This window comes from Paracoccidioides brasiliensis (genome assembly GCF_000150735.1).
Source record: "Paracoccidioides brasiliensis Pb18 unplaced genomic scaffold supercont2.7, whole genome shotgun sequence".
NCBI lineage: Eukaryota > Fungi > Ascomycota > Eurotiomycetes > Onygenales > Ajellomycetaceae > Paracoccidioides > Paracoccidioides brasiliensis.
Genome location: NW_011371364.1, coordinates 767,072 through 785,433, shown reverse-complemented (window position 1 = coordinate 785,433; position 18,362 = coordinate 767,072). Strand labels below are relative to the sequence as shown.

Genomic DNA, 18,362 nt, shown 5'->3' with positions numbered 1-18,362 from the left:
AACACTGGCAGTGTTCTCTTTCCGGGGAGAGGGATCCACAGCGCAATTTCGGTATGATTCTTCCTTTTTCCCTATGAGATAGATCATCGACCCCAGCACCGCCAAAGCACTGGGTCTTGGACAAAATAAGAAGAGAAAAAAAAATGCATGCGCTTAAAGTTTCCCTTAACACCCATTATATTTTTTGCATCCAAACCAAAAACAAAATCACGTTGAATACACGGAAACAGCACATCGTTCATCAATCACATTTATGCGACAAGCTCAACAGCGCCACCAGCATCCTTGATCTTCCGCTCAGCCTCCTTGCTGAAATACCGCGCTCGAACAACGACGGGGATCTGTGGGAGTCTACCCTTGCCAAGCACTTTGGAGTAGCCGAGAGGGAGGAGGTCGAGGACGGGGACGGTATCAGCCTTCTTGTTGTTCACGTATGCGTCGCGGGTTTCAGCGGGGACGAGAGACCATAGCTATATTATCCGCAAAAAGTGTTCAATCAGCCTTTCGTCATTTCTTACTCCAATTGCACCTCCAATTCCGATATTTATTTGCTTCATCCGAATCCTATTCCGTATAATTTTTTCTATTCCACTTATTCGCATCCATATAATTCATATTCCCATCCAATTCTTCTTCGTTTCCACCGATCTTCTCCTCTTCTCCAACCCTGACCATCCCACCCCTCTAAGACATAGAAAAATTCAAATAACGTACCTTGTCAAGATTTATTACAGGCTTCCAGAACTGGTTCTGCGTCTTGTGGAAGTATCTCATGCCGACCTTTCCGAAATAACCGGGATGATACTTGTCAAGATTGGTTCGGTGGTGGTGTTGACCACCAGCCATACCGCGACCACCGGGATGCTTGCGGTGCTTGCCAACGCGACCGTAACCGGCCGAAACATGACCGCGGCTAGAGAAATCCCCAAAGAAAAAGGAGGCACAATATTAGCGATCAGAAACGAATGAGTTCTAAATAGGATAAATTGGTAATTGTTGATGTCGTCCAAGTCGTCCTTCAACTCCATCGAACTCCTTTTGGCAGATGGAGAGTGCAGGGCTGGGGGGAAACCAAGAAAAAACTCACCTCTTTCTTGTCTTCGAAAGTCGGGTAGGCATCTCGTCGGTGCTGGATTCGACAAGACTGAGGGTTAATTGGGCGTTGAGATGCGATTTGACTGCGGGTGGTTGTAGGTCTCAAGTCGCTCGGTTCATCGATGTCTCGCTTAACTAATACTGTGTGTCTGCTTGTTTGGGAAATATTAGGGCCAGCCCTGATTTGCTTGGCGCATTGCAGAAACGAGAAATGGAAAATGGGCACGTGATTGTATCAGATAAGATAGGGTATATCCGAACCGCTGTAAGAATGGAATGCATGGCAGGTTGTGCGGATGCAGCATTTTCTCCAGACAAGAAACTATTTGATGCGACTGTGCTTCACAAATTATACAGTTATCATACTTCAAGAAATTCCCATACCTCACCCCGTCGTAGTTGTATCTACCGCGCGCTTCTTACGAAAGAATGCGGAAATATCCCCAATCGTCCTCTCAATCGGCTGCTCAGATGCCGCTGCCACCAAATTCTGTCGAATCCAGTTAGGCAGTTTATTCTGTATACGAGGGGTCCCATATCGCCTATCCATCATGATAATCGCAGCGTAATCATTCTGATGTCTGATCGCCCGTCCAATACACTGATTCACAGTCCTCATACATGAATTCTCATAAAATTCCCTCACTGCAGCTTTGGCCGTCAATTTCCGGCTTTCCTCCGACATCCCCTGGCCATCCTCCCGCTCGTATGTTTTGTGCTCAACGTGCTGGATTTTCGCTTGCCATACCGCGCTGCGGAGGTTGGGAAACGGTAATCCGACCACAATGACACCTCTGCCAAGCCTGTCGGAGAAATTGATTCCTTCTGATAACTTCCCGCCCATGACTGAAAGAAGTAGTGCACCGCCACCAGATCCGGCATTAATTGCGTTGGAATACCCTTGGAGTAGCTCGTCGGTATTTGTAGCCTTGTCTTGAGACTCATGAAACAGCACTTTTGATTTCTGGATGGAATCAAGCACGCTCAACTGGCTGTTCGGGAGGAGCTTCTTCCATATCGTCAATACTTGATTGAGATAATCGTAACTCGGGAAGAAAACTACGACGCCATCTGGAATAACGCGACATAATGCTGCTATGGTTCTACCAAGGCCCATTATCTGCATGGAGTCAGTCATTGATACATAGCTTGTTGCGGGCATGATAAAAGGTAGGATAAGAGGCCTAAGACAATTCTCTCTGCAACTTACCAGGCTTTCGTCGTTTCGTTTCGCATAAGTAAAATCAAACTCTGTATTGAACGCCCCCTTTGTCACAGGCATTGCTGTTAGGTTGTCTGACGGTATGACGTGACCATAGCTATAAGTTCTGAGCCGCTCGGGACTCAAATACGGGAACAAATGGTCTGCGTAATCTTCCATCTGCAGAACCGGAAATGGGATCAGTTAGGTCTATATGTAGCTTGACCAGATGGACCAAAAATAAACTTGGCATACCGGCGACATTGTACCTCCTGCAAGAATAACAGCTCTTGCATCCTCCACGATTTCCCGGAAGTGGTTGGTAGGATCCAATAGTATATATTTCATGAGCACATCATTTTGGGTATTTTCAAAGAACAATTTCCCCTCCGAAGACGGGTTCATCAGTGAAAGCAGGAAGCTTTGTACCTGAAATAAAACAGGGGTTGAGGATCGTTGTGCATTCTTACTCTCCGCTAAGCCTTGTGACTCCGTTGATGAATGTTCAATGAAACCATCAACTTTCCGTGCCAGTTTACTCTTATGAAGATACCGTGAGAGCTTGTGCGGGTTGATTTGGTCAACCCCTTTCCCTGTCATGATGTCAGATGGGCGTAAGACACCTTCAGCAGGCCGATTTCGTTCCAAAACCCTTGTCAGGTATTCGGAAAGAGAGTTCACGAGCCGAATGACCTGCGTGACATACACCCTATTGCTCCCATTTAGGCGGGTTTTGTACTTCCGGGCGTACGTGGTGAGCTGGTACAGAGCTAATTTGAGCTGTGACAGCGACACAGAAACCGAGTGTATGTTAGAAATGGCGTCCATGAGGTTGTGGGCTTCGTCGATAATTACAACATGATGTTTGAGAGAGATGTTCAATGCTTCTCGTGCAGACCTTTGGAGGAGAAGAGGATATGGTAAAGTAATGATCTAAACAAACCTATTAGCTATATTGAGAATATAGAGATTTTCCGCACGCAACAACACACTTACCTCGCTATACTTAACTATGGACCGGGCGGCGTAGTAGGGACACACACCTATTTTAGACCCTACCTTACCGATATCCTCGATGTCCAGCACTTTGGCTAGAGTATGGTCGCGAAAATCATTGACAAGCACTTCATTCTCTTTGTTGGGTACGAATGAGCATTTATGCTCAGCTGGTGTTTCCGGGCGTTGGATCTCCAAACATCTTTCGTTTATAGCTGTTGGGTTACCAAGAGCTCGCACTTTTGGATTGATACAAAGTGTGTTTCTAGACCCGAGGGAGAGATGCTTCAGAGTCTCTCCTAAGCTGTCAATCCCGTTCGACACAGCATCTGCAGCAGCTTTATCGTCATCAACTTCGGGAGGTATACTTGGAGGTAAATTTACTCGCCGGAGCTCATGGGCGAATTGGGTCAGTTGAGAGTGTGTCCTTGAGCAGTAGAAAACCTGAACTTCGTTTTCCTGCTCAATGTCAACATTCGTATCAACAGGACCACCTTTTAGCTTCTCAAGCAAAGCCAGCGTATCCACAGAGAAAATGCCGTCACTTTTCGTCATTGAACTTGCAGCAACTCGTTCATCATCGTCACTATAGTACCCTTCCAGCTCAAACTGACTCTCATCGTGGTCTTGTTTAGAACCATCATTTTCCGCATTCAATCTCTATGGCAAATAGTGTTAGAATCAGCCATCCCCGAGATCCATTAAATTGCAGTCATACCCTTCTTTTATTAGGAAGGTTACCATCCTCGAACTTCTTTCGTTGACGCTCTTCCTCCGCACGCACTTTCGCCAAGCGGTCTTCCAATTGCTTTCTTTTCTCCCTTGCAGACCTTGCTTTTTCTCGCCGTGAATGTTCCAGAATCCATTCCGGCTCCCCGTCAGCTACAGCATAGAACATTAGATTCCAATTCAAATTCCAGCGCGTGTTAAGATGGGGGGCGGGGGGGGGGGGGGGGGGGGGGGCGCTGACAGAGCGACTGGTCAACGGTATTGAGAAAAATCTCGCGCTTATGATCGCGAAGCCATGATAAAGAGCCACATATTAAGCTGAGTGATTTGCCCTACGTAATCGTTTACTGTGTTAGAGGCTGTAATACGCAATCTCTATGTGGAGGTTTGCTGTTGTATTTTATGCAAGATCGATTCAAGACTCTTCTTCAAGCAGCGCTTGGTTAAAAGAAAAAGAAGAGCATTTAGAGACAGAGCATCAGCAGCACACTCATATTGCAGCAAATTTAAAGTCAATTGCATCTTCGTTGAAGATCACAGACAAGCTATGACCTCAGAAATGAACTTTATACATACGGTTCCTAAGGACCTTTGTTAGATCAATATTTCAACTTTTACATTTGTACGGGATGCCACTTTACCTGTGGGTGACTCAAAAATTCCAACCTTACCCTCTTCAATACATTCATACAATGCTTGCATAAACTGAAGCTGTATATCATACGGCGTGAATGGATGGTGGAAGGTGTTTTCAGAAGAGGTCTTTTGGGCCACGGCCATGGCTGACAGCTGGAGATTTATTTCAGCGATGTGCTGCTAGTTAGGTATTTGGTGGCATTGGGCATCGAAATGGCAGAGGAATAAGCCAGCATAACCATCATTGTTACAAAGTCATAGTCTGTTATGCCTTGCAGAGTCCGGAGCGTTGAGATATTTTAGGGTCTTTAAAATGTTTCCGTTCCTTCGACTTGCCAAGACCCCGCCATTTCTACATCTCCATTTTCCTTGCCAGGACAACTGTAAAATTATACGAAATCAACTCAGATCTATATGATCAGTCACCCCATTATTCGCCTCGCCCACCGTTTATTATTGTACTTCGGTTACCCTCCAAGACCTAGAAAGCGTGAGGTAATGTCTGCTGCAAAATATAAGGGGCACGCATTACTCACCACAAAATCTGTAAGATCTACTATTTCTCGAGGTTAAACATGTATGAACAACTTTACAACAGCAGCAGCAGCAGAAAAAGAAAAGGAAAAATCCCCATAGGTATGTATTCATTCAATATATCCAGCATCAATTGGCTTCGTTGCCCTCGCCCTCATTTACAATCGTCAAGTTGGAAGGCCAGCAGCCCAGAAAAACAGTTCCTACTTTACATGCTTCCATTACCATAAGAAAACCCATACAGGTTTGCTCGACAGTAGTGGCTGTATCCAGTATTGGCGGAGATCACGGGTAAACACCTCCCTACATATATAACAAGGACCAGACGCAGGTCAAGCACAAATGCATCAAGCTGGCGGCTAGTATCTTGTGATTCCTTGCTCAAGATAATTCCAGGAAATCTCTAGTTACGTACTGAAGCTCCCAATTAGAGATGTCCTCTGTGCATGAGGCACTGAGATTGTCAGCATTGGGTTCCGAGGCAGACAAAACTGGATATCTCTCTCGGCTGAAGATGTGAAATTGGTCGCTTCGTCATCCCTCATCCCTCATGCACCTTGTACTCTCTCACTTTGCTTTCAAACAATGCGTCCCCCAATAACCTAGCCATTCACAGTACCCCAAAGCACCATTGGCTCCTGTACCACCACAGCTGCACATACTTTGTATGCTTTGGTATATGCAGTGTAGTGGTCTGGGACGTCACTCCCGATGACCATTTCTGTTCTGGTGCTTTGATGGAAAAGACAAAAGTGGCATTGGCAGGCGTTCGACTGAGAGGATAGCACGCATCTGTCTGTCTGTAGTGGCATTGTGCAGGGTTAAAAGGTGACTATTTTTGATGCAGCGCGTTGTAAACGAGGCAATCGAATTCAACAGTGCTAAATTAGGGAACAGACGCTCTCTCTCTCGTATCTCCTGCTGTTGCCTCAGAACTACGACCGTGGACGTATGAGAAATATGGAACACGGTTTTGACTAAACCTCTCCAAAGGGATGGATGGACGCTGATCCACAGGGTCCTGTAACTAGCAATCATACGAAGACCGCAGTCACGGGCAAAGCGCACTATGAACTATTATTATACTGCGCTGGTTCTCAGCCCGAGCCACCTGAATCAGGGGAGCGAAGCCAATTCCAGCAGTTCCTAATTAATTATTGCTTGGGCGTTCCCGGGAATTCTTGGACCGCCGCTGACAAGCTGCTGGAAAATGCGCAGCCACAGGAACAAAGCTCAGAAGCCACGGCCAGACAAGCTTACGCTGCGTACGGAGTAGGGACTGACAAGGCTGGCAACAGGATTTGACCCCGGTATGTAACTAGTTACAGAGCCTAGCGAAAATGACCATGGAAGGAGAAGCACCTTGGAACAAATTAGACTCACGGACAGGGTGGCAGTGGTACCTACTAACCGCAATGGATCTTCTGCCGTGGCTGTATCTGAAGCAGCCTGAACGCCAACATATGACGATATGAATATCAAACTCCGGCGCGCTGCTGTTAACTTGTCATTCCTCAAGTACCAATTCACTGCTGCTGTTGACGTTGGTATATATAATAACTATTTGATAGAAGACAGATAGCTATCTAGAAGCGTGCTGAACAGACTTTTTTCAAAGGTTAGTAATAAATTAATTAAAACCTAATACAGAAAAAAACAAATAGAAAACGAACTTGGGCTGGAATACCTGGCCTCCCCACCCAAGCGGAATCCCCACCCCTAACCTTGGTCAGACGCTGAACAGACGCCCAACCCGGAAGATTTCTTTTTAAATGAATTATCCATGAATTATTGCCAATAGATCCTGCACGCCTCTGACTGGTCCCACATGCAGCAAGGAGCTGACCGCGAAATACATTTTTTATATTGTATCGAGTTCACAATTCAACAGCAGCCGACATAGCAAAGCGGTGGGCATCTGAATCCCCTATTGCTATTATTATCACCATTTCAAACACTTGGTTTTGATTATCCCAAACTATTTGCCTCATATAAGGCACGGTTTCGGCGTTGTTAAGTTAGCGGGTCGAGCGCGGCTTACCAACATCCGCCAGTTTCTTCAATCGCTTTAATATAGTTTATCTTCCCCTGGTCAAAACAACTTCCCCACCACCCACCACCACCACCACCACCACCATCACGTCCAACTACAGCGATCACCGACAGAACAGTCCGAGACCCACGAATCCAAGGCTCACTGGGCTCAACACAGCGGGTGTCCACTCCTCGATGACAGATTCACACTGCATATAATCCTCAAATTAGCTGATCTCACGCGGTCAGGGCCTCCTCTCCAAACTCCAAGATCCCCAGCGACAACCCAGCCGGTAACTAGCCAGTCCCCTGCTGGACCTTGGCAGCCAGACTTGGGTGCAGGAAACAAAGAGATTTCTTTCTTTTTTTCCATTTTTTTCTTTTTCCCCTATTATTATTAATTTTTATTCTTAAGCTGTCCCTCCCTCCCTTTTGACGCCATGCCTGTTCACCACCAGTCTTCCAATCCTCGTATGGGCGCAACTTTTTACCCAGGGCATGTCGATGCGTTCCAAATGCCTGAAGTCATCTCCCCAGCACCGCAAAGGTAACTTGAGAACAATGAAAATAAAATTTAAAAAAAAAAACGAGAAGAAGCGTGAAGGAATTATGAATGAGAAAGAGATCCCTTCCCTCCATAATTTCCCCCGACTCTTTTCTTCGTCTCCGTTAGGTACTATTCTGACTTGACCTGTCTTCCTAGGGTTATGCCAGACGTCCCCGAGAACATGCAGGATAACCTTGCCCATCTCGAACAAGAAGCCTACGGTCCAGGAAGCATGGCAAGTCAACGTAACCAATTCGGCCACTATGATTACGAGCAACCACAATCACAACAACAACAACAACAACTGGCGCCACAGCAGCAACAACAATTCCCAAGTCGAACATCGTCGATCGGCGCCCAACAAAACTACCCACAGAATGACCAAGCGTTCTCAGACCCCTATAGCCAGCAGGCCTACGGGCAGCACACGCAATCCACCTCCGAGACTCCCAATTTCTCCCCCTTCCCCGTCCTACGAGATCCTCCTCCCAACGTCCCTCCAACCGATGAGCAACGAGAAGCAAATCTGGAAAGTGGGCGCGTTGCTGTCCTGAGCTCCAATGATCCGGAAATGCAGCTGGCCTGGGCCCAGGACGCCCTCTCCTACGTCGAAGTCGCCATGCAAAACGAAATCCGCATGGCTGTCATCCAGCCCCAGCGACCGCAAACACCGCAGGTGGAGCATCAGGTGAAAACAGACGCGATCAACGTCGTATCCTTCCTGGCTGACCAAGGCCACCCCAGAGCCCTGTTTATCAAAGCGATGTGGCTCGAGTTTGGCAAATTTGGTTTCCGCGTGGATAAGAAAGAGGCTTTCCTATGCTACTCACAAGCGGCGGAGAAGGGACATGCACGGGCAGAATACCGAATAGGTATGCAGTTTGAGAATTCCGGCGAACCACACAAGGCGATTAAACATTATGAACGAGGAGTCGCGCTTGGAGATTCCGCTTCGAACTATGTAAGTACAAACTATATTTGCCGGAGGAGGGAAGGCGCGGAAAGTTTATCAATATGAGGAAATACCTTATTTCTAACAAACATAATCCGTTTTTTAAAATATAGAGACTTGGGATGATGATCCTCTTGGGTCAACATGGTCAGTACCAAGACTTTGCCGCCGGACTGGATCATATTCGATATGCTGCGCAGACGTGCGACGAAAATGCCCCTCAGGGAGCATATGTAAGGCCTACGCTTTTATGAAAATACTCCTCTTCAGTGCCACGCTAATTAAGTTCACTTTGATCTTTGTTTTCTTGGACAGGTATATGGAATGCTATTAGCACGTGAACTTCCCCAGGTCTCTCTTCCCGATGAATATCTTCCTATTGACCTGGAAGCCGCCCGGATGAATATCGAGAAGGCGGCGTACCATGGTTTTGCCAAGGCACAGGTGAAAATGGGAGCTGCCTATGAGCTCTGTCAGCTTGGCTGTGATTTTAACCCCGCTTTATCTCTGCATTATAATGCGCTTGCTGCACGACAGGGTGAACCTGAAGCTGAAATGGCGATCAGCAAATGGTTCCTATGCGGACATGAGGGGCTCTTCGAGAAGAATGACGAGATGGCATATACCTACGCAAAACGGGCTGCTCAGAGTGGCCTTGGAACCGCAGAATTCGCTATGGGCTATTTCCACGAGATTGGAATATACGTTCCTGTAAATATCAAGGAGGCACGGGCGTGGTACGCAAAGGCTGCAGCTAGGGGTAACAAGGATGCCAGCTCCCGGATCGACAGCATATCGCGATCCAAGACTCTGTCGAGAAAGGATCATGAGCGCGTCGCCATTGCACGTATCAAGTCGCAATATGCCTCCCATGGTCGGGCTCAGCGCTACCAAGAACTCCAGAGCGTGCAGCCTATTCAACAAGATACCATCGAGATGCCAGACCCATCACGCATGACCACTTCCAGCACGGACCCCATGCACCAGCACCCCATGTCTGCAGCCCCGTATTCTGACGGACCTAATTCCAGCTACGGCAGCCCACCAAACCAATACAAAAGTCCAAACATGCGCCCCAGCTCGTTCGGAAGCAATCCCAACATCCGCTCCCATTCCGCAAACCTCATGCAGAATCGCAAAGCCTCTGGCGACGGACCGCCACCGCCACATCATCATCAACAACCACAGCAAGGAGCCTACAGACCGCAAACCACGACCCCAAAACTGGACATCGGCTTCTCTGCGCCGCCAGACCCATCCGGTGCGGACCGACGGAGACACCCGCAACGTCCAGATGCCAATGCCCACAATGGTGCTCCACACCCCCACCCACATCAGGGCCCTCGTGGGAACATCCGAGTGGCTTCGTCTCCAATCCCGTCGTCCGGTCAGTACCCGCCCCGCGGCGAATCGAGGCCGCAACAGACCTCCGCTGTGCCGGCTTCGTCGGCTGGACGGCCCGGTCAGCAGGGGCCAGCGGGGCAGAAGCCTGTTTCTGGATTGCCAGGTAAGGGACCGAAGACGTTTGAAGAGATGGGAGTGCCGCAGGGGAAGGGTGATAGTGACTGTGTAAGTTGATACTCCCTTTATTTTGTCGCTCTCGTTTTAAGTTGTGTGTTCTGACAAATTGTATTTCGCTTTCCCGCAGATCGTGATGTGATACCCACCTTTCCCATTTTACTCAGACTTGATATTTATTGGCCGTTTTCTGACCTCTTTCTACTTTGTAATTTTTTTTTTTTTAACTACTTTACTTTTTTGGTTTTTATATATTTGCCGATTTATTTTGCCGTTCTCGCATTAATTATTATTCCTATTCATTTTCCCTTTTTTTTTAGAGCCGGCACAGCGATGTGGAGTTTTTTTCTGTTTTTTTCTGCTTCCCTTTTTCTTACTTTTGGTTCCCACTTTTCGACAAGTCCGTTCTCCAATCAGAACCTATTTTAATTCGGGTATTTTGTTTCCAAAAAAAAAATATTCTGTGCATATCTCTTCTTTTCCATTTAAGATAGGGGGGGCGGATTCCGCTCCCCTTATCGGCATGCGTAGGCTGTCCGCCTCCTTCCAAACGCCCCACGGTCACATCAGGTCATAGGGAAATGGCCTAGCTATCTATCCGTTTTGAATATTATAACACTCTTCCTTTATTTTTCCCACGTTCCCCTGCCCCCGTTAGTGCATAACACCAAGCTCTTCAAGTTCTGGCCTCTCATGCGCTCTCCCCTTTACCATTGTACAATGACTGGTTTTCGTTTCTCTTTTGGTTTTTGTTTAAACTTTTCCTGGCCTTTGGTTCAATCAGTTTCTCATTTCCTCCTGCCGCCTGCCGTCTCTATATAATCCTTATTTGGACAGAAGAGTGAAGAGGTGGAGAACAACAGAAACATTGTTTTCTTTTTTCCATATAAAGTTTACATCAGGTGTATATGGCCACACGCCACAACGGAGCTGTAAATCGGGTTGGCCCCCCGTTGAAATGCGGTTGGTGGATAGACAGACCCTCTTCATTTGTCTTTTAATTTATTTATTTATTCTTAATACTCTGGTGCTTATTTCCATCTCGAATGGTTCGTTCCACCCATTTTCTCATTCTGGTTCAATATTTCTCGTTTCAATTACTACATCACCCCATGCTTCATTCTGGGCTTCTTTTTGCCTCGTTCATTTTTCCTTCTATACGGCAATTCGTCAAAAAGAAGCAAAATACAACCCTACCATTTCCTCTCTTCCATCTTTACCTATGCGTGCGTCCGTAAACATGTCTTCATTCGCCATTTACCCATATATACCCCATATACATCCTTAGATATACTACGGATATTCCATAGCGGGCTCTGTCCAGTTGTAGCTACAGCCACGTGATCGAGCTCTAAATCTACCTCCCCGGGGAAGTGAAGAGTCTTTCCTGTGTTTCTTCACATCTTCCTCCCTCTTCACTCGCTTTGCATCTCAAATATATACGCTGAGCATGTGCTTACGTTGATCCCAACAAAGCAGATAGACAGCTATCTCTGTCTTTAGGGAGATCATGGCACCACGTAAAGAGAGAGGTGATAGGGATGGCAGAGAGAAAGGGGTGGATGGTAAGTTATACCTACCTATGAGTTTGCTGTAATTGTCATTCCCCAGTTTGCTGCCGCACATCTCGATACATTTCCTCTCCTAATTTCTTCCTCTTCTCCTCACCAAATCACACTATCACTAAATTCTGACTCTCCGAAAGCTAACCGCTGACTTTAGGAGCAACGATGATTCTGGAATACCTTCGTGAGTTCTTGGCTTGCTTTCACTCGGATTGCGGAACTAAATATTAGGATTGGCATTGGTGCTGGGGAGGCGTAGGCCAGCAAAAGTACGTTTTGCCCTGTCTCCCGGTTCTAGCTAGAAGAAGAAGAAGAAGAAGAAGAAGAAGAAGAAAATCAGGTCAAATGCTGACAATGAGAAATAGTCGACCATATTCGGTGAGTGCGATCTAAGCATCCCAATTACTTACGAAACTCCACCCTGCTCGTCCCTCGTTGCCAGCCACAAGCAGAAAATAAGGGGGTTTGGCTATCAGCTAACGTAACAACACAAGGCGATTGATATCACCGCCAACTTACATAACAAAGTGAGCAAAGGTAAGTTAGTATGGGCATATCGTGATATATGCTATCCCGTTTTTGCCCGTATCAGAGCTCTACGTGTCTTTGTAGAAGAGAAAAAATACAATGGGCATGCATATTCTTACTGAATAAAATGGTTTGCGGGGAGCAGCTTACACGGTCAAGGCGTTGAAGGAGATGCATGACAGGAAGGAGATTGAGGGACGAGCTGCAGGTAGGGACATGAATATATTAATATCTCCACCACCGGCCGATGCCCAATCAATAACCGGTGGTAGGCAAACAAATCGTTTACCACGCCCTCCAAGACGCACCTTCAGACTCCACTCCGTCCAAACTCACCGCCCTAGACCAAGAAATCGAGAACCTCCGCGCCCAACTCGCCTCGACAAAAGCAGCTGAAAAATCCCTCCGTTCGGAGCTAGGCACGTTGAATGCGCGGGTATCTACCGGGGAGTTGCGTGGGATTGTGGGTGGGTTGGAGAGGGAGCGGGAGGAGTTGTTGGTTCGTCTCAAGCCATTGAGGGAGAAGGATTGGAAGGGGGAAGGGGCGGGGAGTCAGGTTGTCTCTGCGGAAGAGTTGGCGAGGGTTGGAGGGGAGTGGAGGGTGTGGAAGGGAAGGGTTGTGGGGAGGAAGCGGATATGCAGGGAGATATGGGAGAGGTGTTCGGAGGTTTTGCCGGAGGGGATGAAGGAGAGGGAAGAAGGGAGACAAGAGTTGTGGGAGGGTTTGGGGTTGGAGGGGAGGTTGTAGGTGGGTCGACTAAGCCTTTCCATTCAGCCTGCTGTTACGGACTGCCCGTAACTTGACTCGACTGCACGGGGGATATAACTATAATAGGTATTTCCCTTTTCCTCTTTCCTTTTTTCCCTTGTGTTGCTGTCTAGCAGCCCTTCGATGTTGTTGTCATTGGTGATGGAGCTTTGGTGTGCTCCTGGCATGCTAGCATCTTGTCTAGTTAACACATATCTCACTTGGAATTAGGCAGGTGACAGGTGGTGGTTTAGTGGAGGACGCCGTCTGCGAGATGGGATCAATCATGTGTGGGGGGTGGACTGCAGGGTGGATGATAGCGGGTGTCTGATCAATGATCAGATGGACAGGACCCGTGGAAACGTTACCTATGGAGGAGAGGAGAGGAGAGGATTATAACTATATGGCTGCGGACAGAGAGGGAAGAGTTTGCGAACTCGACTAATCAGCTCCGATCCCAAGAACCGGCTGAAGACATTATTAGCAGTCCCTATACCGAAGGCGGAGTTAGTTGTCTAAGTGGAATAGCGGTAGCCTCCAGAGAATGTGACTTGCAAGAATCAAACATATTATATATGTGCATGCAGTTTATAAACTCATTCCTCATACAGTTATATAGAAGTATTGTTGAGTGATAATCAGCCGTTATTCACAAACTATCTTCATCTCAACATCCTCAACCGAAGTCGCCTGAACAAAACCTCCAGAACAATTCAGTTATCGGTCCAATCTCTTCTCACGCGTGGAATTTTCCATCTGAATAAAATAAACGGACGCCCTTCTTCAGATCTGCCTCATCCAACACACAAACACACACACACACACACACACACACACACACACACACACACACACACACACACACACACACACACACACACACACACATGTACACCCTCTGCTCGGAATAAATAGCAATAAATAGTAACAAAGAGCAGCTAATCGACTGTCGTGGGAACTAAACAGTAGTCATAACCCCTCCAACTTCCCACGGTCCATCTCAAACCCAAATCCAACCCAAATTCTCTGGCCCCTCGCCAATCTCCAACTACCCCAATCACCCATCCATCGCCATCCCCCATCGCTTTTTTTTCCTTCCCTCCTCTCCCTCCTCCGCTCCTCATCTCTACAGCAGCCTAAACCCTCCCTCCATCCCTCTCACCCTGCTTCAGTCGACAACAGTGTGTAGTGTACTCTCTGCTGTATGTACATACATACATCTATCCTCGCCTCCTGCTCATCCTGTCATCCCAGGCCATGCGGCAACACTCTCAACACCCTCCTCCACAGCCTCCTCAACTTTCCCAGCTCCACAGTCGTCTCGCAAACGGAACTCCCTCTCCTCCCCATCCTCATCCCCATCCTCCAGCAGTCCCTCTCCCTTTATCGCTGCCTCTTCCTCCCCCTCCTGCGGCTGCTGCGGCGGCGGCTGCTGCTGCTGCTGCTGCTGTTGCTGCTGCCGGTCATTCTGCTCACCCTCCCCAATCCCGGATGTCAAACGATCTACGCAATCGCACCCCTCTGCCGGTGCCCTCAGGTGCCACGGCGCATGTGCAGAACGGCCATACCCGCAGCATGTCGGCTATCCCGCCCTTCGACATGGCTCGCAGCCCTCCAAATCCGGCTAGCAAGAGTACGGCTTGAGATTATTATTATATATATTTCCACACCTCTCCTTTGTGTCTGTGTCATCGCAAAGATAGATGCCCAAGCTAATATATGAGATGATATGATATTTTTCAGACACCAAACATGTCCCCTGCAAGTTCTTCCGTCAAGGCGCCTGTCAAGCCGGGCCCGCATGCCCGTTCCTGCATTCTACCGACTCTTCCGTCGATTCCGCTCCCTGCAAATACTTTTCAAAGGTACGGGTGTATCCATGCGCATATACAGCTGCTGCTACAGACGGCATATGAATTTTGAAATCCTACAAGGAAATTAAAAAGAAAAGAAAAGAAAGAAAGAAAGAAAGAAAGAAACTGACATGGGTGTAGGGAAATTGCAAATTCGGAGCAAAGTGTGCTCTGGCGCATATATTACCAGATGGACGCCGCGTTAACAGACCTAATATGATGCCCCCAATGGGAATGAGTGGCGGTCATCTCAACCTCGGTGGCCGCGTAAACCCCCAGCAGTACCACACCCAAGACTCCGCCCTCGCAAACTCTTTGCTCTCTCAACAACATGTCAACGGCCACGGACACAGATTTTCTTACCCTTTCCCGGGAGGCCAGGATGATATCTATGGCCACCAACAACCCCAAAACCCCCCCGTTCCCTTCGACGGTGGTATCCCTACAATTGAAGCTGGCTTCGTACCGGATAATGGCTCCAAATATGGTTCTCCCCCCGAAGAACAGAGACTGCCCATGTCCCCAATCGGAAACACTGCGCTCGATGCCCCTCTCCCAGCATCCTTTGATAGCCAAGGAATATCCTACATGGCTCGTCATGGCCCCGTGGCAGCGTCCCTTCCCTCCAAGTTTGGCCTAGATCTCTCCTCACCGCCTTCCCAGCGACCAGGGCCTCCGTCGGACGTCCTTCGGAATCTTCACGATGCTGCGTTTGGTTTAGACTCCCGGAAGCCAGCAAATCTCGGCACATCGCCTCCCGTCATCCTGGATGAAGGGTCAGCACCTCGGTTGATGCATTCCCAGCGTATATCAAGACCAAAGATACTCTCAGCAAGTGTCCCCCGCTCAACCGCCCTGGATGGCTGGGATGACAGCTTCACTCTGGAAGAAGATTACCTACCACCAAATCTCCATGACGACGTATTGACCCCACAGGAGAGAATGAGGCGATTATCCCGAACAGAACAAGACCACGGCAACCTCAGCAGCGCTAGAGATTTCGGCGGCCTGGGTATGCCAAGCGCAGGAACCGGCAGGGTAGGTTCGCCACTGGCCTCGAGCCCGTCCCGCTTCGGCGCAATCTTCGCCAAACAGCGTCAGAGAAAGGAGGAGGAGGGGCAGGGACAAGTCGGTTTCGGCCACGTCGGTTCCCCTCTGCGAGAATCCTCCTTGAATTACCACGCCGCAAGCCCCAGCCCCAACCTCCGCCCCATCGGCAGCCGCCCAACCTCCGGCGACGTATCCCCCTTCATATCCAGCCCGTCCCGCCAATCTTCCATGTCCATTATCTCCCAACAACTCAGCAGCACGTCATTACATCCCAGCTCAGCCCGACATGCCTCGACGGGCAGCAGACTTGATCGCAGCGTGTCATCCCCCGTTAGCACGAGCAGGATTGACGAGGAGCAGAGCGACCTTGTCTTCTCCATGGAGGAGGAAGAGAATAACAAGCGTAATAGCACCGTGTGGAATTCAAGTAATACGGCCGGCAGTGCGGGTCATAATCATAATACTAATGCTAATAAGGCTTCGACGAAGGGCAAGGATGGTTCGACGGCTACGGCGGCGGGACAGTTACGACAAAAGCCGCTGGCACAGCAACAACAGCAGGTACAGGAGAATACACAGGTGGCAGCGATGCAAGGACAGCAAGAGGGTAATAATGGCGGTGCTGACGCTAAAGGGAAGACTCTTCTGAAGGAAATAGAGTCGCTGTATAGTGGTGGGCGGGCGTAAGGCAACAAATATTACCCTTAATGGGAGGAAAAAGTATTCTGTTTAATTCTATCTTTTTTTTTTTTTTGCTTTCTCATTTTTTATTTTTTCTTTCTTATTTTCTATTTTTTCTTCTCTCTTTTTTTTTCCCTCTATTTTTTTTTCTCCATCTTTATATTCCAGCCCACTGTTATAGTCATAATGTAATCCACCACTGGGCGGATCACATCATTGGGCGGATTACCTCCCCACTCCAAGTTCAATAAGTTTCAAATTAAGCAATAACCACTAGGAATTATATATAGAACTTTTATAGGATATGCTCTTAGGCCTGTGAGCAGCCAGGAGGACTATGTTCTATATTGTTACATTTACTACAGCACGCTAATGCTCACTTTCTAGTTCTCAGATTTGAAATTTCAATCTCTCTTTCAACAAGCTGATTGAGCTTCTGAGCTTTAGCAGTTCTAGTTAATTCTTTTTGAATGATTAGAATTCTTTCTTCAATTATATAAATATATTTGATTTTTCTCTCTTTTACTTTCATTTAATATCAATTTTAAGTTTATATTCTTTTTTATTGGTATTTTCTTATCTGTAGATGTAGTCAGAATTAATCTGATTTCAATTAGTGTAAAATATTAATAAGATTTAGAATGACTCATTCAATAAATACTCTGATTAAATATAAGAATATCTATGACTCTTTCATACTTTATCTTAGCTTTCATTTCTCACTAGATGAAAACCTATTAAACATGTAGAGAAAAAAAGCATTTCAACTTTCATTTCTTATCTAGTCAAACATGAAACTTATAAATAAAAAGTTTCTATTAAAAGTACTTATAAAAAAACTATTGATAAAAATTTAAATGATTAAATAGTATTTTACAATATTTTTTTAATTAAAATTTTGATATTTTTTAATTTTTTTTTAAAAAAAAATATAAATAAAATTAAAAGAAATTATAATTAATATATTAAATTTAAAATCAATTCAGTGAACTTTTTATAATTTTATTTATTAAACTTTTAATTTTAATTTATTTTTTTAGCTTTAAAATTAAAGTTTAAATAATTTTTTAAATATTTTTATAATTTTATTAAAAAAAATTTAATATTAATATAAATAATATAAATAATAAATATTTTTATATAAAATTAAAAATTATTTTAAAAAATTTAAATATTAATTATAAATTATTTAAATTTTTATTAATTCTTATAATTAAATTATAGAATATATTAATAAAAATTAAAAAAATATTTTTAATAAATAATATTTATAAATAAAAATATAAATTTAATACTTTTAATATTTTAAATTTAATTAAATTTTTATATAAATATTTAAATTATTAAATAATATTATAAATAGTATAAATCATAATAAATATGTATAATTTTAATAAAAAATATTTAATTATATTTTTAATTTTATTTTAAATTTTTTAATATAATAATAATAATAATAATATATAATAATTAAATTTATTAAATTTTAAAATTTATTAAATTTTAAAATTTATTTAATTTTAAAATTTTAATAAAAAGTAAATATTAATATATTTTATATAGTTTTATATATATTTATTAATTAATACTTAATTTAAACTTTTATCAAACAAGATAAAAAGATTGATTTATGAAATGATTTAATCTATTAGATGATAAATCAGTTAATGACATATTTCTCTTTTTCTCCAGTCT

At 45.4% G+C, this 18,362-nt stretch overlaps 6 protein-coding genes across 6 annotated transcripts; 4 read left to right on the top strand and 2 right to left on the bottom strand.

The window, feature by feature from the left end:
• Positions 1-251: 251 nt before the first annotated feature.
• Positions 252-1,119, bottom strand: PADG_05939 (60S ribosomal protein L27a; the record flags this gene model as incomplete). The annotated part of the gene is made up of 3 exons (XM_010763183.1): positions 252-470; positions 715-913; positions 1,088-1,119. The coding sequence occupies 3 exons, from the start codon at positions 1,117-1,119 to the stop codon at positions 252-254; spliced, it is 450 nt and encodes a 149-aa protein (XP_010761485.1).
• Positions 1,120-1,480: 361 nt separating this feature from the next.
• PADG_12004 (DNA helicase) lies at positions 1,481-4,801 on the bottom strand (the record flags this gene model as incomplete). Its single annotated transcript, XM_010763293.1, has 8 exons — positions 1,481-2,215; positions 2,306-2,476; positions 2,552-3,229; positions 3,293-3,952; positions 4,011-4,174; positions 4,263-4,353; positions 4,598-4,602; positions 4,663-4,801. 8 exons carry the CDS (start codon positions 4,799-4,801, stop codon positions 1,481-1,483), a joined length of 2,643 nt encoding a protein of 880 aa, XP_010761595.1.
• A 1,389-nt stretch (positions 4,802-6,190) lies between these two features.
• PADG_05938 (uncharacterized protein) lies at positions 6,191-6,496 on the top strand (the record flags this gene model as incomplete). The annotated part of the gene is made up of 1 exon (XM_010762966.1): positions 6,191-6,496. One exon carries the CDS (start codon positions 6,191-6,193, stop codon positions 6,494-6,496), a length of 306 nt encoding a protein of 101 aa, XP_010761268.1.
• Positions 6,497-7,665: 1,169 nt separating this feature from the next.
• On the top strand, positions 7,666-10,302 carry PADG_05937 (uncharacterized protein; the record flags this gene model as incomplete). The annotated part of the gene is made up of 4 exons (XM_010763182.1): positions 7,666-7,772; positions 7,929-8,733; positions 8,838-8,957; positions 9,040-10,302. The coding sequence occupies 4 exons, from the start codon at positions 7,666-7,668 to the stop codon at positions 10,300-10,302; spliced, it is 2,295 nt and encodes a 764-aa protein (XP_010761484.1).
• Positions 10,303-11,752: 1,450 nt separating this feature from the next.
• Positions 11,753-13,083, top strand: PADG_05936 (uncharacterized protein; the record flags this gene model as incomplete). Its single annotated transcript, XM_010762965.1, has 7 exons — positions 11,753-11,807; positions 11,965-11,991; positions 12,067-12,076; positions 12,173-12,185; positions 12,302-12,344; positions 12,481-12,543; positions 12,608-13,083. The coding sequence occupies 7 exons, from the start codon at positions 11,753-11,755 to the stop codon at positions 13,081-13,083; spliced, it is 687 nt and encodes a 228-aa protein (XP_010761267.1).
• Positions 13,084-14,340: 1,257 nt separating this feature from the next.
• PADG_05935 (uncharacterized protein) lies at positions 14,341-16,673 on the top strand (the record flags this gene model as incomplete). The annotated part of the gene is made up of 3 exons (XM_010763181.1): positions 14,341-14,716; positions 14,827-14,948; positions 15,078-16,673. 3 exons carry the CDS (start codon positions 14,341-14,343, stop codon positions 16,671-16,673), a joined length of 2,094 nt encoding a protein of 697 aa, XP_010761483.1.
• Between the last annotated feature and the right edge of the window lie 1,689 nt (positions 16,674-18,362).